The sequence below is a fragment of the Cetorhinus maximus genome, chromosome 15 (assembly GCF_964194155.1).
Source record: "Cetorhinus maximus chromosome 15, sCetMax3.hap1.1, whole genome shotgun sequence".
NCBI lineage: Eukaryota > Metazoa > Chordata > Chondrichthyes > Lamniformes > Cetorhinidae > Cetorhinus > Cetorhinus maximus.
In genome coordinates this window covers 69937570-69960321 of record NC_135893.1, presented here as the reverse complement: position 1 = coordinate 69960321, position 22752 = coordinate 69937570, and the positions used below count along the sequence as shown (strand labels likewise).

At 41.5% G+C, this 22752-nt stretch overlaps 1 protein-coding gene across 3 annotated transcripts in view; it reads right to left on the bottom strand.

Moving 5' to 3' along the window:
• The window catches only part of ap5z1 (adaptor related protein complex 5 subunit zeta 1), a 53363-nt gene extending 36669 nt beyond the window's left edge, over positions 1-16694 (bottom strand). For all 3 annotated transcript variants that reach the window (XM_078558606.1, XM_078558604.1, XM_078558605.1), the window contains exons 1-6: positions 16568-16694; positions 9893-10030; positions 9253-9439; positions 6205-6349; positions 4321-4430; positions 3406-3574 (exon numbers count right to left, since the gene is read on the bottom strand). In XM_078558606.1, the coding sequence (XP_078414732.1) occupies positions 3406-3574; positions 4321-4430; positions 6205-6349; positions 9253-9439; positions 9893-10030; positions 16568-16608 (790 nt within the window). In that variant the 5' untranslated portion in view covers positions 16609-16694. The remainder of the gene's footprint in view (positions 1-3405; positions 3575-4320; positions 4431-6204; positions 6350-9252; positions 9440-9892; positions 10031-16567) is intronic.
• Between the last annotated feature and the right edge of the window lie 6058 nt (positions 16695-22752).

The window sequence follows — 22752 nt, the reverse complement described above, 5'->3', positions numbered from 1 at the left end:
TGAAGTGAGGATAAACGAAAAGCAATAGGCTTAGTAAAAATATCTGGGCAAACACATGGTTACTAGTGCATATCAAAGTTGTAATCTTCTCGCAAACAATCACAAAAGGAAACAAAGCCAAACAAGATTTCTTAAAGTCAGTATTTTTTAAACCTATCTTAACTCAGATTAACCAAGTGTTAATTATCACTTTGGACTGAATTGTTTACTGTTCCATTGATCCACCTGCATGCTCACATTTTCTGGTTCTTTGGAAAATTGCCAATGATTTACATTGGATAAATCTGCAGAGGAGATTTGGCTCCTCATTATATAATTAGACCATCATTCTAATAATAGTTCAATGCAAAAGAAACATTGTAACATACTAAAAGGTGGACAGATCAATCTTGCGGTTGGAATCCAGAAAACTGAACTATGATCTACTTTGATCACAGGCCACCTCTGAAAGTTTGAAGGATAAAACTTTTCTAAAGTCAAATCAGCAGATTATGCTGTTTTGCGTAAAGGAATCTTTGTCCATCACATGCATAACTTGAGTTAATGAGCACAAGGTGATGATGCAGTATCGCACTTCTATAAACTATGTTACAGTGCCCGAGCCAAAACAGCAATCTCTGCATTCAGGTGCGCTTCCAATTACCAAATGGAAAATAATGCCCTTTGTCTTTCTTATTTCCAATAGTTTTCTTCAGAATCCCAGCAGTGAGATCTGTGAGCAATGACATAGTTAGCCGCTGCCAAATACAGTCATCACAATATCCTTCACAGGTGAGAACTGTTTCAATATAAAATGACATTATGAATGGTAATTAAAGAGAAGATGCTGGCATCTATACTCATGATTAGCCATTGGTAGTGTGGAATTTGACTGCAGCCACATGGTCAATTTATTTATATTACAGTACTGCAGTGCAAATGAGGTTGTAATTACTCCAGAGGCACAAAACACCACTGGGCAAAGCTTTTTCTGTTTCTAGTAGCAAAGCACAACTGATAGTAATAGCTACATAAGACCATAAGACGTAGGAGCAGAAGTAGGCCATTCAAACCATCGAGTCTGCTCCGCCATTCAATGAGATCATGGCTGATCTGATAATCCTCAACTCCACTTTCCTGCCTTTTTCCACATAACCTTCGATTCCAATACTGATTAAAAATCTGTCTATCGCAGTCTAGAATTTACCTAACGACCCAGCCTCTACAGCCCTCTGCAGTAAAGAATTCCACACAATGCAATCTCTACCATCTGCCATTTTATTCTGGCCTGTTAACCTTCAGGGATCTTCTTCCCATGTCATTAGGAACAGGAGAAGGCGAGTATGTCCACTGGGTCTGCTCTACCATTCAATTAGATTATGGTTGATCTACACCTCACCTCCATTTTCCCATCTTTACTCCATAGCTCTTGATACCCTTATATCACAAAAATCTAACGATGACATAAGTGAACCATTATAATTTTGAAAAATTTTTAAACTTTTTTTATTTTTTTTTTACAGCAATCATGTTTATTTCCAGACTCTTTTGTATTTTAAACTGAATTTTCAAACTCCCATGGTGAAATTTGAATTTAAATTCTCTGGATTATTAATCCACGTGCCTGGATTACTAGTACCGTGATATAACCACCATGATATTGTATCCGCCACTGCCTAAAGCGACTCTACAGTAAGGCCAAGGCAATGACCCCTACACAAATTACGCATACCTCCATTAGTTTTAGCCAGTCTCTGAATAAGCCCAGTAATCAGGCAAATTTTCCAAGGGAGCCAGATTTTATTGCAGGCATTTCTCTAGCCAGTGCCCCTTTAATGTAAATGGGGCAAAGGGGTAATGCCAGCATCGGAAAGGCGCTTTACCTAGGGTTTCCACTCTGGTTAGATGTATATCTAGGGGTTTCATCACAGCTAAATCCCCAGGAGGTTGTTTCACAGAATCACACAATGCAGAAGAGGCCCTTTGGCCCACCGAGTCTGCACCGACACGTGAGAAACACCTGACCTACCTACCTAACCCCAGCACTTGGCCCATAGCCTTGAATGTTATGATGTGCCAAGTGCTCATCCAGGTACTTTTTAAAGGATGTGAGGCAACCCGTCTCCACCACCCTTCCAGGCAGCGCATTGCAGACTGTCACCACCATCTGGGTAAAAAAATATTTCCTCACATCCCCCCTCAACCTCCTGCCCCTCACCTTGAACTTATGTTCCCTTGTGACTGACCCTTCAACTAAGGGGAACAGCTGCTCCCTATCCACCCTGTCCATGCCCTTCATAATCTTGTACACCTCGATCAGGTCGCCCCCTTGGTCTTCTCTGCTCCAACGAAAACATCCCAAGTCTAGCCAACCTCTCTTCATAACTTAAATGTTTCATCCCAGGCAATATCCTGGTGAATCTCCTCTGCACCCCCTCCAGTGCAATCACATCCTTCCTATAATGTGGCAACCAGAACTGCACACAGTACCCCAGCTGTGGCTTCACCAAGGTTCTATACAACTCCAACATGACCTCCCTACTTTTATAATCTATTCCTCGATTGATAAAGGCAAGTGTCCCATATGCCTTTTTCACCACCCCACTAACATGCCCCTCCGCCTTCAGAGAACTATGGACACACGCGCCAAGGACACTTTGCTCCTCAGAACTTCCTAGTGTCATGCCGTTCATTGAATACTTCCTTGTCAAATCATTCCTTCCAAAGTGTATCACCTCACACTTTTCAGGGTTAAATTCCATCTGCCACTTATCTGCCCATTCGACCATCCCGTCTATATCTTCCTGTAGCCCAAGGCACTCAACCTCATTGTTAACCACCCGGCCAATCTTTCCCGGCAGTTAAACAGCCCTTTTCTTTTAAATTTTTCTCCAGTGTTTTTATAACTAAAACAAAAATCAAAAGTTCACACTTTTTAAAAAAATTATGTTTCTCCCAGGTTTCTCATAGCAATGTTCTGGAAATTAATCTTTAGTTCCTGGAGGGTTGGCAACCCTATCTGTACAATGTCTGTAGTTAAAGAAAACTGCAATGATGTATCTGAATCTGATGGTAGAAATCTTTCCTTTCATCTGGCAGATGTTCAGAAATGCGAAAATGCCAACAAAGTTTGAACTATGTGAAAAACAGCACTTACTTCTTAGTGTTTAGGGAACAGGCTATCCCTGGAACCGAGATTAAGCGAAAGAACTGAATACTGAGAACACAGCCTCCTTAGGGAGAAGCACAGACAGAAAATACACAGCAGACCCATCAGCATTTAAAGAGAGAAAAGGTTTGGGTGTGCCCCTTCCTTGGAACCAATCTTTCCTCTCCGCAGAGGCCGATAGGTCTGCTGCGTATTTTCAGATTTCCAATTTTTAATGCAATTCCCACAATCTGAATCAGAGGTTTGTGACAAGTTACCTGCATCATTGCTGTTGACTCCACTTGCCCCGAAACACTGCAGCCACTTTCTGATCATGGAGAAAGAGTGCATGTTGAGCCATTGGTCCTCAGTGTAATATTGGCCAATGGAAAGTACGGTGAAGAAATCACCTGCTACTGCTCCATCCACCTCTAAAATGGAAGCAGGCTAACCAAGAGAAAAATGAACAACACTGTTAATGCTAGATAACCTAAAGTGATCTATCAAGTTCTCCTCCCTGTCTTGAAAGCATAGGCACCTTTTGGAAGCCATGGTCATCTCATCTGCATCTGATCAAGCCATCCATTTTTCCAAGCGTGAGCTTGACAGTGATTGTTTGCAGGTTATTCAACAAGTTGCATCACAAACTAGTTCAATCTTGTCTTTATCTAATGTCCACATCTGCATGTTCTAGCAGGGTTCACTGGATACTAACAAGGAATAGACAAGCAAGTCAACTATAGGTCCCAGGCTGCAGCTAACATGTTCAATCCACGGCTGTGTGACATGGGCCCTTCTTACCCTTTATGGCTTAGCTACTCACTTGAGAAGTTCGCTGAGTTATCAGGGGAAACTGAACAATTTAGACAAATTAATTAGGTAACAGCTAACCCACAATACTTTGTTTCTTAACACAAGGGCTATTAACAGTGAAACGCAAAAGAACATAGGAACAAATGTGATAGTTAGATTCCGTTATGGTGGTACTATAACTCAACAGTGTCACAAGAGCAGGTGTCCAGTGGAAGGCCTGAGATTCAGCTGTGTAAAAGTTGTCAGTTGATGCAGATATTTTTCAAAAGGAGGGGGTGGGAGCAAAATACAAACACAATATCTTCCGACAGCCTTTGAAGGGTTAATGTGATGGCTGACATAGTAATACAGACATTAGCGTGACTACCACTTTCAATTACCTGTCGTGATCTTGGACTAAAGAAGCCTCCAGAGGAAAGGGGGACGCCCTGCAGTGTACTTGCATATCGCAGCCAATCAACAAGCTTCTTACTAACAGCATTCACCTGCTCTGTTGGAAAGAAACAGAAAATTTGCTGAGCCTGATTGGAATCTGATAATGGAGTCCATCAGTGTACATGACCTTATGGGAAGATGTGCTTTGGAGTTTCTCTTTTCAATCAGCTTGGAACCAGACTATACTGGAAATATACTTCTCTTTCTCTTTTTCCTTCTTGTTAATCTGTGATTTCACACCTCCCTCGCTTAAAAATTTTGAAAAAGTATTTTTACTGGACTCAAGACTTGTGGGAACTGTCTGCTCATTCTAAACACCTCAGCTGGGGCAGTTATGGAAACTAACCATGACAAAAAGTCACCTTGCAGCTCTTCAGGCCTTTTTTAAAAAATAAAAAGTAAATTATTTTTTCTCTACTCATCAGGACATGAGGTGTCAGAGCTGGAGAATACTTGGCGAGCGCTCAGTGTCGGTCAAGTACTCTGCAAGTCAGGCAGACCATGAGCCTGATGGCGAATGACGTCTACCATTCAACTCCACCTGTGTGCTTCAACAACATCTTACTGCTTCGAGGTGCTTAACAAGAATAAAATCTTTTTGACGCTGAGCCACAGAAGGAGAAATCAGGAAAGATGACCAGAAGTTTGATCAGAGAGGTAGAGCTTTAAGGAATATCTTAAAAGAGGGGACAGAGTGGAAAGGTTTAGGGAGGGAATTCCAGAGCTTAGGGTGTAGACAGTTGACAGTACTGCCAACAATAGAGCAATTGAAATCAGAGATGCACAAGAGGCCAGACTGGAGGAGCACAGAGAGCTCGAAGGCTTGTAAGGTGGAAGGAAGCTAAATTCAGAAAACTGCCCCTCAATGCACCAGTGTAGAGGTTTCCATGTCCCACACCATCTATCCTTGTGGCCTCTGAGTTTGCCACTTAATGCCATTTTTCACGAAAGCATCTGCAGCTTGCATGCTGTGGACCCATTCTTCAAGGGGAGTAGGGGATGCATAAACACATTTTAACCAACAAATGGGAGTCTTTTAGTCTGGTAGTTTCAAACTCAGGTCCCAGCATTGAAAGAGATGTTGCGACTGTCCCCAAACCACTACAAATGCTGTTCTAAATCAGGGCAGGGTTGAATGCCTCTAAGCTTCCTCCTTCCCAAAGAGGAAACTCTCTCTGCTTTTGTGCTCTGGAAAAACAGTATGAACGAAACAAATTGCTGGTGCAGACAGACAGTGTATGGAAGGTTGGGGAGACTGCACAGAGGAGGTCACATTTCCCAGCACAGCCCAAATGCTCCAATGTGCTGCATTCCCTGGAAAAGCGTTGTTTCAGTTGAAACTTCCTCTAAATTGAATTAAATCACACCCCTTTTACATTGATCAATCATGGTCCTTTTCACTGTTCATTTTATACCGCAAAGCGATTTCTTTTAAAGTTTCTCTCTTATAAGGTTTAAAGTGCACACAAAGAACTGATATGTTATTGCACTCTTCTATCATGCTTCCAGTGCAGCATTACCATTTACTCTGCTTGCAGTTTATTGTTTCATTAATTTGAAAGGCATTTTTCACTGGTGGTGTTAGAATGGGCAAGTTAGACAGCATGGATTAGTGTGTTATAAGGGGTTTGCATTCATTACAGGTGCAAGGAAGAGTTTATTTGGAAACTGAACTGCTACAAAAAGGGGTCGACAACAGAGCATTTATAAAGCAAGTTACTGACAACTGAGCTTGTTTAGGTAAAGATTTAAAGCATCAGTTTCATTAAGCAAAAATTCAGAGTGGTTGTCGTAATTAGTATAATACAACATTACCCCTGATCACTTACCTTCAGTGAGAGTTGCAGGTGTACAGTCAAGGACTTTGGATAAAATAGGCACAAGAAACCGTGAACTTTGACCCTCAGCTTGGCGGGTTTCTAGCAGTTTCACAACACGACTACACACAGCTTCAACTTCATCTTTTTTACTCCCCTACACAGGGAATTACAATGAAACTGTTAGATTTACTTCTATTACCTTCATCCTTCTTTCTCCTCCCATTCACTACCATAACAGAGGTTCACATATCCTTCCACAACTGGAAAACCAAGAAAGTTGGAGTTTTTCAACATTAGCGGTACTCCAGCAATCAACCTGCTGGAGAAGTGATTTGAGTAGGGCAGACCGGTCAGCTTCTCCATCCCAACAAAAAGATTCAATTGGTGAGCTCCGCAAGCCTCACTAAGGGCCTCAGCCAAGGAAAGGTAAAGGCACCTAACAAGTGTCCCAGGGACTCAAAACTCTTTTCTGAATTAAAAAAAGCATTGAGCTGCTAGAATTAGTAACTTAGAATAAGCATGAGATAGAAAAATACAATATAGACTGATCAGTGCCAATCTGATCTGCAACTCCCAGAGCAGCAAGAGGAAAATACAGGTCAACCCTACCATCAGTGGTTATGGGAAAAGCCTGATGCAAACCACAAGGATCCCAGGTGGTTCTGTAATGTACTGATGCCTGTGAGGGTTCTCCCTTGTCTGTCAATGGTGCAAAGTGCACATATCCACTGCGTGTGTTAAGGTTCATTCTGAGACAAACTTGATATTCATAAGGGGAGGTGGTCGCATAGTGGTATTGTCACTGGACTGGTATTCCAGAGACCAGGGTAATGCTCTGGGGGTTCGAATCTCACCACGACAGATGGTGAAATTTGAATTCAATGAAAATCTAGAATTGAAAGTCTGATGGTGGCCAGGGAACCATTGCCAATTGTCATAAAAACCCATCTGGTTCACTGATGCCCTTTAGGGAAGGAAATCTGCTGTCTGCTGTCCTTACCTGGTCTGGCCTACATGTGACTCCAGACCCATAGCAGTGTGATTGGCTCTGAACAAGGTCAATTAGGGATGGGCAATAAATGCTGGCCTAGTCAGTGATGCCCACATCCCATGAACGAATAAAAAATTCATGAGATGGTCCAAGAAACACACAGACATCCTGACGGGCTGGAGCTGGTTGCTCCACGCCTGGGTACTGGGTTGTGTTGTTCTCATCAGGGGTCGGAGTGCTCTCAGGGTCAACCAGAAGCCTAAAGCTAGACAGGCAGCTTACAGAGCTGAAAGTGATCACTCTGGGCCTGGGTTGAACTATTTGTGTGGTACCTTATATTTATTCATTAAAAATGCTATAGAACACTTACATAAAACCTAACACTATTAGCTTATTGTTTAGAAAGCTCTTGAGCTAGAATCTGAACGGAGATATTGTTGCCAAACTGGTAATCCATTTATCACGAGTTACCATGAGAAAATCTGCTAACATTTTATTTATTTCAAGAATTAATTCAGCAAAATTCCACTTTTCTTGCTGTTATATGACATGAAAGCTGAGGGTAGCTGTTCAGCAAAGGCTGAGTGATAAAACTAAAAAGGTAACACAATGCCATACTGGACCTGAAGGTACAAAGCATCATGTAAAAAGAGTTGAGCATTAGGTGTTATTTTAGGGACTGCAGAGTTCATGTACATAAACCTTTTAACAGATATTCTAAAATAAAGTTTATAATTATTTTCAGGGATTTCTTACCCATTTAGTTTTTGCTTCTCTTTGAAAGGTGCTAATGTTTGGGTCCAAGCTCCATGGGTGCTAATCCCTCCTCCCAGTACCCCACCCAAGTGGCATTCTTGACATGTAAGCTTAGGTAGTAAGTCTTGGCAAGGTATTTGACTACAACCAAGCCTAATCCTGCCTCACCCAATGTCCACACACGCATGAACCTTTTAGCAATAGTTACTTGGCAGCACGTGGGATTGAGAAGCTGGATTATTTTATTTGATGAATGATGCAAAAGAAAAGTTAGTTTCTGTCATTCTCATCCAAAATGTTCCACAGCAATTGGAACAATTGTGATAGTATAATATTATATATTACTCTATTTAAATGGAGATTGCAGAACTCCGTGATGTAGAGGGATCAGGTTATCCTGGTACATGAGTCACAAAAAGTTAGTATGCAGGTACAGCAAGTAATTAGGAAGGCAAAAGGAATGTTGGTTTTTTTTGCAAGGGGCAATATAAAAGTAGGGAAGTTTTACTGCAGCTATACAAGGCCTTGGTGAGACCATATCTGGAATAACGTGTACCATTTTGGTCTCCCTATTTGAAAAATAGATATAATTGCGTTAGAAGCAGTTCAGAGAAAGTTCATGCAACTCATTCCTGGGATGAGGGATTTATTTTATGAAGAAAAGTTGAGGAGGTTGGGCCTCTGCCCATTGGAGTTTAGAAGAATGAGAGGTGATCTTATTGAAACATACAAGATCCTGAGGGATTTGGTAGGGTAAATACCAGGAAGATGTTTCTACTTGTGGGAGAGATTAGAACCAAGGGACACAGTTTAAGAATAAGGTGTCCACTGTATAAGACAGAGATAAGAAATATTTTCTCTCTAAGGGTCATTAGTATGTGGAATTCTCTTCACCAGAAAGTAGTGGAGCCTGGGTCATTGAATTTATTCAAGGCTGAGTTAAGCAGATTTTTGATAGGAAAGGGTTATGGAGGGCAAACAGCAAGTGGAGTTGAGACAACCAGATCAGCCATGATCTTACTGAATGGTGGAGCAGGCTCGAAGGGCTGAATGGCCTACTCCTGCTCCTAAGTCCTATGTTCCTGGAAGTAGAAATAGCAATTTGTAGATATAGTGCACAATTTTAACCTAGTCATTATAGAAGAAACTGCTGTAGAAGGACAGAAGTAAACTGAGGGGTGAGTAACCGAAGGCAGTACTTGCAATAACTCCTAGCAGCGAGGTCACAGAGCAGTGATGTGGTATGATCAGTAACTCAAGACACCAAAATACATAAACAACCTAATATATTTTAAACTACCCCTCCTTACCTGGGCCAGTATTATACTCGACAAAAGGCTCATTGTTTTCATATCATTCACCTCATCACAAGATAAGGTCAAAGCACTGCATGGCAGCACCTCTCGCAGAATGGCTGAGCACAGAACAAGTACTGGTTGTGGTGCCTTCAGGAAGCACAAGGTACTGTGGAGTTTATGTAGGACATCCCTGGAAAGACTGGATATCAGACAGAAAGATGGGAGTGCATTAGACTTTGACTCATACAGATAGACAACACATTCTAATTACACTCAATCTGTAGCTACATCCATCCTGTGACTGCTGCTCATTGCTGAGGAGAGAGACAAAAACAAGTCCCTCACATCTGTTTGCAGTATGCACTGATAATGATAGTAACAGATTCAGACTATTGAATGTCAATCTGAAGTTATTAAAGAAATAGAATGCACAAAATGATTACGAAGAAATTTGACAGTTGATTTATTTGAGAATATTCCACCCCCGCCACCTGTAACTAGTTTTCTTTAATCAAATAAAATATGACAAAACTCAAATTGAAATGATTAAAGAAACCCCTCTTCCAATCAGTAAACCTAAGTTAACAGTTCACAATCAAATAGTGAGATTCCCTCCAAATCCTATTCTTCTGTTTCAAACACAAATTCTTACGTTCTGCTGTATTTTGTTGCTGAGACAATCAAGAAGAGTTTCTGCAGGGAATCGACAGCTTCCTTATTATATTCCTTATTCTGCAGGAGAGTGGAGATCCGGGAGCAGAACTTCTGTAGGTCTTCATCTTGTACTTCCCTGAGACGGGGCAGAAACGGTATTAAATAAAAGCTGTGGTTAACCGAATGATGGAGCAGGTTAGAGGTTTACTTCTTAAAGTACCTCTGAACTTTTTGTTGGAACATATTTAAAAGGAGCTTTGAATTACATTTATGCTGCCAACAGGGTACACGATCCTGCAGCCCTGGGTTCAATGACACCCTTTTTCAGGAACTTTGTAAATACACACACTGAAATGCTGGTAAGTGGCTCATACTTTTCACTTTACCTCTGATGATCATATCAGACCATGGAGAGGGAGCAGAGAGGATTTACTAGAATGGTTCCAGGCATAAGGGACTTCAGTTGATTGGAGAGACTAAAGAAGCTGAGATTTTTCCCCAGAAGATTAAAGCGGAGAGTTAATAGAGGCATTTCAAATTATGGAATAACTAGGGAAAAATTGTTTTCACCATCAGGTGTGTCAGCAGAGCTAAGACAATTGGCAAACAACCAGAGGGGAGATGAGGAGAACTTTTTTTAAAAATCACAGTGAATTGTTATGATCAGGAATGCATTGGCTGAAAGGATAATGGAAGCAAATTCAATAGTAACTTTCAAAGGGAATTAGGTAAATACTTGAAAACAAAAAATGTGCAGGCTGTGTGAAAAGAGCAGAGGAGTGGGACTAAGTGAATAGCTCCAAGAGCCAGCACAGGCATGATGGGATGAATGGTCTCCTGTGCTATTTGCTCTATGCTCCTGACCTTTGCCTTCCATGCAGATATGGAAGGCGTTTCCCTGCATACTAGGTCAAATGACAAACCCCACAATCGGTCCAGACTGAAAGCAAAGACAAAAATCAGAGAACTCCTCTATGTTGATGATGCAGTGTTAAACCGCTCACACAGAAACTCAGCTACAAAGATTCATCGGTTGTCTCTCCCATGCCTGTAACTTATTCTCTCTTACTATCAGTGTCAAAAAACCACGGTTATGGGACAGGGTGTCACATCTCCACCCTTGATCACACTAAACAACACCCTGCTGGAAGTGGTTAGCAAATTTTGCTATCTTGGGTCCCTTGACAGGCAATCTGAACCTTGATGCAGAACTTGATGCATATGCAGAGAAATTAGCTACCACCTTTGGCTGACCCACAAACCGTGCATGGGAAAACATCAAGCTGACTCTTAGGACCAAGACGGTGATTTATTAGGCCTGTGTTCTCAGCACCTTGTTGTACGGCTGTGAAACATGGAAGACTTACAGCTATCAAGAAAGGAAGCTCAACAATTTTCATCTTCATTCTTAGCATCTCATCAAAGGGCAAAATCACATATCCGACAAATCCCCTCAAAGGCAAATCTCCCAAGTATCCTAGCACTCATCCGGGAGAGGCAGCTTCACTAGCTTGGGTGTGTTCTCAGGGTGGGAGACTGACGCATACCAAGGATTTTCTGTATAGTCGGGAAGCCGGAAACAGGAGACCAGCAGGCTGCCCAAAGCTCTGTTTCCAGGATGCCAACAAGCGTGACATGAAGGTCCTAAACATCAATTTGTACACCTGGGAGATACTAGCTGAAGACAGACGGAAATGGTGTCATCAACTGTGGGCCAACATGTGCCACCATGACAATTAGTGGCTACGGCAGCTTGAAAGCAGATGGCAATCCCGAAAACAATAAACCACGATGACACCTGATAAACCACTTCATATGTGGCAGATCCTGCCTCTCATGGATTGGTCTCTTCAGCCACTAGAAGTACACCAAATGAAGCAATCCCACTGTTTTGCTGCATGTTTATCATCTTGGGTAGATGGATGTCGCCACTGCTGTACTCTATAATTCTATATATGGATTCCATATACAAGTGAATGGTTCCATTTCGTTGTATTAAAAGTGGCGCCAATTGTCATGAGAATTCTGAAGAATTCCACACCCCTTTGGATTAGCCAGTCTATCTGATTATCAGGTTTAAACTGGAAGCAGCCTTATAGCCCAAATCTCCAATACAGGCCAAAGCATTTGCCCTTCCTTGGAAACAAATGCTCTCACTAGTATCAACCATGACATAAGCTATTTATAAAAAGTATCTGTTTTTGATTGTTTGGGTATGGGGAGCAAATACAATGAGAAGATTCACAGCAGCTTTAATGTTTTATGGCTGGATTGTCCTCCAATTCTGTTTCATACAATCTTATTAAAAATGTGAGATATATTTTTTGTTGCAAGGGTTAGAAATGAAAGGTGCGTGTTTTTCTTTAAAAAGGCCAAACTAGCGTCCTGGCAACTGCAATTCTGTGTGCTGGATTCTCTTCTCAGAGAGCCACATGCGAATCTAATTATCGACTGACATTTACACTTCGGCTTCTCCTGAGGAAACTGCTGCAGTTCAGGAAGAATTATTGCTCAATCCCATTAATTAGGGCACTCAAATGGGAATGAATTTGTCTCATTTATCAGATCATGCTCATCAAGCTAAATCCATCAGTGGGATTATAAATCATTCAGAGTCCTGTTCAGTGCCACCTTCCCATTGAATTTCTGGTATGTGTCCAAAAGCAGAGCTGGAGGAAGCTCTCTTGCTGCTTTTTTTTTTATTGATCACACAGGTTCTTATATATTGAGGGTGGGAGGGACACTGATGGGGAGACCTGAGAGGTTGTGGGAGTTCTGAGGGGAGAAGGTTATGGGCAGCCTTTGGGAGGGTGGGGCATGGGGTTGAGTCGGGAGGAGATTGCAGCCACGGAGAACATTGGATTGTTTTTGGGGGTTGGGGGTTGGGGGTCGGGGGGGGGGGGGGGTCTGATTGAGGCTTGAGGTTTGACTGGTGACCCAGTGGAGGCAGCCCTCCTCTTCCTGACCCACAAGGAGTGCTGGAAAGGCACTTGCCTGTACAATGCAGCAGTCTTCACATCTTTTAACTTCCAGTTTTCCCCGAGGCCCAGGAAACCTGGCTGGCTACTTCCCATTAGCTGATGGTACAAGGACAAGGATACAGAGATTTAAGGTTTTGGGCAAGGATGCAGGGGGATTGGGGAAGAACTTTTTTACATAGCATTTGGTAATGACCTGGAACCATGCTGCCTACGAGGGCGGTGGAAGCAGAGACAATGGATCATTTCAAAAGGGAATTGGATGGGCACTTGAGGTAAATAAACTTGCAGAACCAAGGACTGGAGCGGAGGAATGGGACTGAGTGAACTACTCTACAGAGAACTGGCAAGGACCTGATTGGCCGAATGGCATCCTTCTGTGCTGTAATGACTCTATACTCATATGTTAAAGGGAGAGCAGAAAAAGAAATCTGGGACATGCATCTTTATTAAAATATTTAAATCAGGGATCCACCTTCTAGATGTGGATTGGTGAATCACTCCCTGCCCCACCTCCATTAAAAGCAGGTTTGAGATGGGTTGAATTCAAATTTGAGATCTTTTACATGTTTACTTTTCACCCAACCCTAACTCACCTGCATTAAAGGGTTAAAATACACGCTGTGGGTCTGTAGTTGCCTGTGCCTATTTCATTTTTATTTTTGAAAATAACCACATAACGGATTTCAATCTAAAGGAACGTGCCCAGAATTTAATTTCTTCATAAAGGCCACTACATCATAAATCCCATCCCTGGTATTGATCAATCCTCCGAAATAAATACCATCCATCCCAGGAAATGTATTTGTTTTGAATCTGTTTAGCCATGTGGAATTCCATCTTATTTATATCACAAATGCTCATTCTACCTGGATTATCAGTATTTGCTGCTATTAGTCCCTCCAAACATTCGCTTAGGAAGACATAATTAACACTCGTATGTTCATTCCCAGTTTTCTTTCTAGCCAACAGGCAGAGGAAATTTCTATCCTATCAACTTGTGGGACCTCAATCTGTGTCCCACAGATGAAAGAGAAGGGGCCTGATATGCAATAACAGTGTGAAAACACTTGGTGTTTTGATGAAGCTGCTTTGTTTGGTATTTTAACAGAAGCAATAACCTGTTTACTACAAATGGGCTAAAGCTTCTACCTAAATAGTGGGCAAAGAACTTTCACATGGATACATTATGAACTCTCACATTACTGCACAGCATAATGTCCAGGTCTACATGTTTAGCTCTTGAGCCACACAGTCACCTCTACTCCCTCCTATACTAAATCATCAGCCATGCCATCAATAACCTCTCAGTGACAGTGAGACAAAATACATTCCATTTTCTGCAACTTCAGTTCAGTTCTGTTTGACTTCCATGATAGATTAAAGGTAATTCTCTGGTATGCAGCAGCACATCAGTATCCTGATAAAAAAAACACTTGTGCAATCTCCTTCCTGCTTGCCCTTTGCTCTGTAAAATCTTAAAGATGGGTTAAAGCACGTCTTTTAGTTACTGAGAAGCTTTTTAGGAAGAATCAAATGATCAATGAAAAACTGCCAGGTAATCTGAGTTGGTAAAATGAACTGTTATGTTATATATACAGGTCTAGAGGAGATGCAGGAGCAGAGGGGCCTTGGGGTATGTATACACAAATTGTTGAAGGTGTCAGTGCAAGTTGAGGAAGCAGTTAAAAGGGCATATGGGATCCTCAGCTTTATATATAAAGGCATAGAGTACAAAGGCAAGAACGTTATGGTGAACCTTTATAAAACATTGGTTTGGCTTCAACTGGAGTATTGTGTCCAATTCTGGGCACCAAACTTTAGGAAGGATGCAAAGGCATTCGAGAAGGCACAGAAAAGATTTACGAGAATAGCTCCGGTGATGACAGACTTAGTTACATGGATAGATTGGTGAAGGCTGTTCTCCTTAAAGAAAAGATTGAGATTTGCTGGAGGTGTTCAAAATCATGATAGTACTGGACAGAGCAGATAGGGGGAAACTGTTCTCATTGGCTGAATGTTTGAGAACCAGAGGACATTGATTTAAAGTGATGGTCAAAAGAACCAACAGTGACATGAGGAAAACCATTTTTTTTTTTTTTTAAACACAGCGAATGGTTAGGATCCGGAATACATTGCCTGTGTCACAGCAGCAGATTAAATCATGGCTTTCAAAAAGGAATTGGATAATTATCTGAAGAAAAAAAATTGCAGGGCTTCAGGGAAACGACCAGGGCTGGGGGGCGGGGGAGAGGTGGAACTAGCTGAGGTTCTCTTACTGAGAGCTCTAAGGAGCATTTTCTATTTGACTGTGCTGTGAAAGAGCTGTCAAACTTCTGGTTGTTTTGAATGCAGCAATTGTTTAAATTCTGCGTAGCTTTGCCTACTGTTTTGAAAGAATTTGTTAATCAGTTTTTATTTAAATCACAACAATTTAAGGTTTCTGAAGAGGTGAGAGACAATCTGCAGTTTTTGAAGTGAACCTATCTGAAACCTCTGAAAACTGTTAACTAATCAGAAATTCAGTTACTGGTTAGAAAGAGGAAGAAAAGATGCCTAAAGATTAATACATACAGTTTAACATGAACATTACAAACCATTTTATCTTTTGCAAGAAGCTAGCTAAGCTACTATTAGAAAGTTATTCTGTTGTTTCTTATTTCTTTCATTGCTTTTTAATAAACTTGTTTGGCAGTTACACCCTAAATTAAGTATTGTGTTGTGTTATCCTGTTCAAAGATGTGCAGGAATCTGTGGAAGCATGGGATAGAACCAGTGATTCAAACATTTTTTTCAAATAAGTAGGCTTCTCTATCTTATGCAAGTTACCTAGCCCTCAGAGGATCTAGGGAGCTAAGGCTCACTAACGAGTCATCTGAAATGCCGTCATCAGGAGCCAAAAGTATCTGCGCAAAACAGGTGAAAGTGGAACACCAGCATTTCTGACACTCTAAACCTGTGAGCAGGCACCTGAAGTTCAACTGTTAAACAATATGATTTAGACCTTTTTGTGAAACTACAGTCCTATCCCAGTCTGAAAGAGAATGGCCTTTTCTTAACAGGCCTTTTCTCGTTTCAGATGTTGTGCACTCTCTAAACTTCCTATTTCCAATCCAGGGTGATTGCAAATGTTCCTAGTTTTTGTAAAAAAAAAGTTCCCAGTGCCTGTCATCAATCTGGTTGAACAATAAGGCTCTAGTTTGCTACTTGTATTGGCAACAGCTCAGCGGTCCCATTCTCACTTTAAGATTATGGGTTCAAATCTCGCTTCAAGATATTTGAGCCTTTAATTCAGGCTAACACTGCAGTGAAGCACTGAAGGAACGCAGCGCTGCCTTTCAGATGAGATGTTAAACCGAGGCCCTGCCTATTCTCTCAGATGAATATAAAAGATTCCTTGGTGCCATTTTGAGGAAGAGTAGGAGATGGTGTCCTGGCCAATGTTTATCCCTCATCAACATCAGGGGGTTATCACATTGCGATTTGTGGTACCGTACTCTATGGCTGCCTCCTACATTACAGCAGTGCCTACATTTCAAAAACTATTTAATTGGCTGTCGGTGTTTTGGGGCGTCCTGAAGTGATGAAGGGCGCTATATAAATGCAAGTTCTGCAAGTGTTGAGAGACCAGGGCTCCGTGCGCTTATCAGCAGCCTCACTCGCTGCCCCCCACCCCCGGGGTCCTCCTCTGTTACCTGGCCTGTCTGAGGAGATTCTCCGCCGAGGCCCCAAACATCGCGGCTACCACCTTAACCCAGACGCCTTCGAAATTTTCCCAGGACCCTGGGGGACAGGAAAGAGCGCGTCCCACGATAATTGCTCTCGTGCACCTTCCTTTGCTGTCCGGCTGGAGAGCAACACACCCGCGATAAATTCCGGAGTCCTCTCCCCATCCGCGCAGGATTTTTGAATGTTACTTTTAAATGTTACTTTTAAACTCGCAGGAGTGAGTGTAGCCTGAAGATATAACCGATGATCTGCAACGATACCTCAGTGCAACACTCGAACACATAGGATATAATGTTATCTATACAATTTTAAGTTACATTTATTATGACCGGTTTTCGGCTCATCTCAGGAAATAATTGCAGCTCCACGTCTCGGTTGGTTTTACTTTTAACATTTGTAAGTTCCCCCTATTGACAACTGGGAGAGGAAATATTAATAGAACATTTTTGGAGTATGTGCCATTGATAGTGATTAAATGATCAGTTCTAACAACGCATCTATTAATACCAATGATTCTGGCAATTGGTGCCACCAGATTCTCACTTCTACCATTGAATTCGGGACATGTTCTGTAACTATTGAATTGGGGGATTAATTTTATTGACTAGATTCAAAGATCAATCAGACAATCCCGAACTCAACTTCTCCAATGCTCTTCAAACTAATTTCCATATCTCAACCAACCAGCTATAATGAGCACCATCTCCCACCCCGCTCTACTGGTTCTTTGGGGCCAGTAAGTTGTCTTCAACAATCTCACTGTTTTCAGATGTCACCCACTTAGTGATCTCCTTCTACTTTGCCTTTCTGCATGCATGTTCTGCTTTGCTTATTCCCATTCACCCAGCAAAACCATTGGTGGCTGTTAGCCAGAAAATAGCCTGTAGTTAAACTATCTTTAAAACTTCCTTCCCTACTTTTACAAACCTCAAAACCCACTTTAGTAACTACCTTTGGATCCCCCACCCTAACACTTTCTATTTTTTCTTATTCTCAGGATCGACTTTTTTGCACTCCCTAATCCAAAGTACAGGAGCCACTAATAAAAAGCGAACCTTAATAGCATTTACCAAATTCATAAAAACACTGTTAATTGTCCATTGTGGCAAACCCATAAATAAATGTTGTTGCTGGTTTAAGCTTTCTTTTTCTCATATGCTCAAGGTTTATTTAGTACTCGGAATGGATCACGTCAGGATAAGTGAACTCAGCCACTAAATAGGGGCACGTTAACATTTAGCGATTCAGGTGTGTTTACTAACTCCTTCATAGCACTGGGCTGATTCTTCCAAAATGAACCATACTAACAAGATTTCCCAAAGTGAAATCTCCCTGCTTGACATAAGTTTTAAAATTGTATGCTTGTTGATTTCTGAATTGCTTGTAAATTTCTTTAAAAACAAACAGGCTGAAAAGAACAAGACAAAAACACAATGAGCTGATGCTATTTATTTAAAATAAGGACATCGATGTAATAAAAACAATTAGAAAATGTATTGCATTGTATCCAGTCAAATTGTCCATACAATTATGTAAGACGCAAAATAAGGAATACAACCTTATATCGTCACACATAAGTTGAGGAAAAATCTTAGCATTTAAAAAGTTAGGCCAGAAGCTTGAATCAAGAGGAGAACTGGATGCGTAATAGCAAACTCATTAAATGCAGAGCCCATCTCCTGAAGTGAAAAACTGCTTTATGTGCTGTTTTCTTTAATATGTGGCATCGAGGATAACAAGCTATTTTGTAAATCTTCTCATTCCAATAGCTGCTTTGTGTAATGGTGCTTGGTTATTTGGCGAGATGTTTTGGGAATATATGGTCACCTAAAGCAGACCTACATATTGCATTAATCGAAGAACTATGATTGTACAATATCTTCCATAGCACTTGTAGAATAGCACTTGTAGAACTGAGTCACAGCTTCAATAAGCTGCTCGGGGTACAGAAAGGTCGCTCCTCCATTATGCTTCTGGTTAAAGCCAGAATGAATTTAAAAGGACTTCAGTTGGAAATCCAACGGAGGAGTCTTTTTACAACGTGAGAATTCGATTTATAATCATAAACATTGATAGCCTTTGATCCACTAACTATGTAGTGAAATATGTATAATTGTATTTTACACGAAAGGTTTCCAGTCTTTTGTCTTTGTGGGCTATATAGGTGCATATAAAGTTTCAATCGATGTCCCCCGAAATTTCCATAAATCTCAAATTTATGCTAAAACGTAAACGCCACCCAGGACAAAGACAAACACCATGGGCTGTTAAAAGGATGTAGATTGTAAAATAGAGATAAAAAGGGCTGAGAGAAAGAGTTCGAATAGGGGATTGTTGGATGGCTGAGCCAACACAGTCAGAACATAGGCTGGTGGAAGAGCATGTAGCATGGCATATTAAAAGCTTAACAAGGCGACAGACTTAGTTGTACTTAGAGAGAAGAAAGGCCATAAGACTTCTTTGCTGTGCATCTCAGACTGATTTCTTTAGTTTAAGTTATAATTGCCTTTGTTCTGAATTTGGATTTACCCCACACGTTAGTTTGTTCCTTTTCCCTTTTGAATTATTAGTCTTACCATTATTTTACCAGAAAATCCAAGCCATCGAGTGCTTACGGTTATTGAAGTGTTGCAGCTGTAGTATGTGGGAGCAGGTGGATGCCAGTGTGATCCACGATGATCACATCTGCAGCAATTGTTGGTTGCTTGAGGAACTTTGGCTCAGAGTTGATGAGCTGGAGTTCAAGCTGTGGACATTGCGACACATCAGGGATGGGGAGAGTTACCTGGACACGGTTTAAGGATACAGTCACACCCCTTAGATTAATTACATCAAATTTGGACCATGGTCAGGGACAGGAGGGTGTGACTGAGAGTGAGGCAGATATGGGGATCCAGAACTTAGCTTTGGAGGAGCCTCAGCCAGTGCCCTTGTCCAGTAGGTAAGAGGTTCTTGCTCCCGGTGTGGACGAAGGCACAGACTGCAGGGAGGATGAGCAAACTGACCACAGCATCATGGTACGGACCACCATTCAAGTGAAGGGAGAAAAGAGAAATGTAGTAGTAATAGGGGATAGCATAGTTAGGGGAATAGATATTGTTCTCTGCAGCAAAGACAGAGTCCCGAAGGCTGTGTTGCCTACCTGGTGCCAAGGTTAAGGACATCTCTTCTGGGCTGGAGAGGAGTGGGAGGGGAAGGATCCAGTCATCATGATCCATGTAGGTACCAACGCCCATAGGTAGGACCAGGAAAGAGGTTCTGCTGAGGGACTACAAGCAGCTCGGGTGTAAATTAAAAAGCAGAACCACAAAAGGTAATCTCTGGATTGCTACCCAAGCCACATGCAATTTGGCGTAGGGTAAATAAGATTAGAGAGGTAAATGCGTGGCTCAAAGATTGGTGTGGGAGAAATGGGTTCCAATTCATGGGGCACTGGCACCAGTACTGGGGAAGGAGGGAGCTGTTCTGCTGGGGCAGGCTTCATTTGAACCATGCTGGGACCAGTGTCCTGGTGAATCATATAACTAGGGTTGTAGATAGGACTTTAAAATAATTGATGGGGGTTGGGGGGTGCGGTTAGGGTTCAATTGAAGGGAAGTTTAAAAAATCAACAAGAAATGAAAGGGCAGAGGTGCAGGATAGTGAAGAGGTGAACGATAATCAAACTGTGACAGGAAGGAGCAGAAAATATAAGCAGCAGAGTGCAGCAGAAATCAGAACCAGAATGAGCAATAATGGTAAAAAGTCAAAGTTTAAGGTTCTTTATCTGAATGCATACAGCATTTGTAACAAGATAGATGAGTTGACGGCACTAATAGAAATAAATGAATATGACCTGATAGCTATTACAGAGATGTAGCTGCAGGGCGATCAAGACTGGGAACTCAATATTCAAGGGTATTCAACATTCCAGAAAAATAGGCAAAAAGGAAAAGGAGATGGGGTAGCTTTGTTAATAAAGGAAGGTATCAGTGAGGTGGTGAGTAGTGATATAGGCGCAATAGACCATGAACTGGAATCAGTTTGGGTGGAAATAAGGAATAGCAAGGGGAAGAAGTCATGGGTGGGAGTCATCTATAGGCCCCCGAAGAGTTGCCTCGCTGCAGGACAAAGTATAAATCGGGAAATAATGGAGGCATGTAAGAAGGGTGCCACAATTGTCAAGGGTGATTTTAATCTGCATATTGACTGGACAAATCAGATTGGCAAGGGTAACATGGAAGACAAATTTGTAGAGTGCATCAGGGATTATTTCTTAGAGCAAAACATTGCAGAACCTACCCGGGAACAGGCTATTTTAGATCTAGTAATGTGTAATGAGGTGGGATTAATAAGATATATCATAGTTAAGGATCCTCTAGGGGGTAGCAATCACAACATGGTAGAATTGCAAATTTGATTTGAAGGCAAGCAACTCGGGTCTCAAATCAGTGTCCTCAACTTAAATAAGGGCAATTACAGAGTTGTCTAAAGCGGGCTGGGAAAATAGACTAAGAGGAAGGTCAGTGGATGAGCAGTGGTAGTGAAAGGGAAATATGTTTGACAAATTTGCTAGAGTTCTTTGAGGATATAACAAGCAGAGTTGATAAAAGAGAACCCGTAGATGTAGTGTATTTAGATTTCCAGAAGGCACTCAATAGGGTGCCACACAAAAGGTTATTGCACAAGATAGGAACTCACGGAATTGGGGGTAATGTATTAGCATGGATTGAGGATTGGTTAACACACAGAAGACAGAGTCGGAATTAATGGATCTTTTTCAGGTTGGAAAGACATGACTAGTAGAGTGTCACAAGGATCAGCCCTAGGGGCTCAATTATTTACTATATATTCATGACTTGGAGGAGGGGGCAGAGTGTAATGTATCCAAATTTGATGATACAAAAATAGATGGGAAGGCATGTTGAGAGGAGGACATAAGGAATCTGTAAGGGGATATAGATAGGTAGAGTGAGTGGGTAAAAACTTGACAGGTGGAGTTTAATGTTGGAAAGTGTGAGGTCATGCACCTTGGTAGGAAAAATCAAAAGGCATACTATTGGAGAGAGACTCTAAAAGAGTGCAGCACAGAGGGATCTGGGTGTTCTTGAGCATGAAACAAAGTTAGCATGCAAGTGTAGCAAATAAATAAGGTGGCAAATGGAATTTTGGCCTGCATTGCTAGGGAGTTGGAGTTTAAAAATAGGGAAGTCTTGTTACAACTGTACTGGGTGTTAGTGAGGCCGCACCTGGAGTACTGCGTACAGTTTTGGTCCCTGTATTTATGAAAGGATATAATGGCATTGGAGGCAGTTCAAAAGAGATTCACTAGTCTGATTCCTGGGATGAAGGAGTTGACTTATCAAGAACAGCTAAACAGGTTAGGCCTTTATTCATAAGAGTTTAGAAGATTGAGGGGTGATCTTATTGAAACGTACAAGATTCTGAGGGGCTTCACAGAGTAGATGTTGAGAAGATGTTTCCACTAGTGGGGGAATCTCAAACTAGGGGACATAGTTACAGAATAGGGGGACACTCATTTAAAACTGAAATGCAAAGGAATTTCTTCCCTGACGGTAGTGAATGTCTGGAATTCTCTACCCCAGAGAGTTGTGGAAGCTAGATCACTGAAAGTATTTAAAGAGGACGTAGATAGATTTTTGAAATATCAGGGAGTTGAGGGCTATGAGGAGCTGGGACGAAAGAGGAGTTGAGGCCTGGGGCAGCTCAGCCATGATCTTATTGAATGGTGGGGCAGGCTTGAGGGGCCTAATGGCCTATTCCTGCTCCTATTTTTTACGTTCTTTAATCAGACAGAATATTTGCTATGCAATGTGGAAATCAGGAAATTGCTGTCCAAGTTGCCCTGCTCCTCCAGAAGCTTAGCTGTACCAGTATCCCACCAACTCTGTGTTGAAATACATGGAACAACATGAAGCTGTGTATGTGATGGATAGCCATGTAACATGACAAAAAAGGTTAGGACTTGTCCTTTCCAATGTAAATAAATTTTTAATGAATGTCTCAATTGTTGTCAAGCAGCCACTCTGGTACAGAAAATGAACTTTTTTAAGTGTGGAGTTTCATTTCTTCAGATTTTAATTATTCGTGATTTTTCAAAATTTAAATATATTTTTAAAAAACATTGTCCCATCTCTTTCTCTCCCCAATC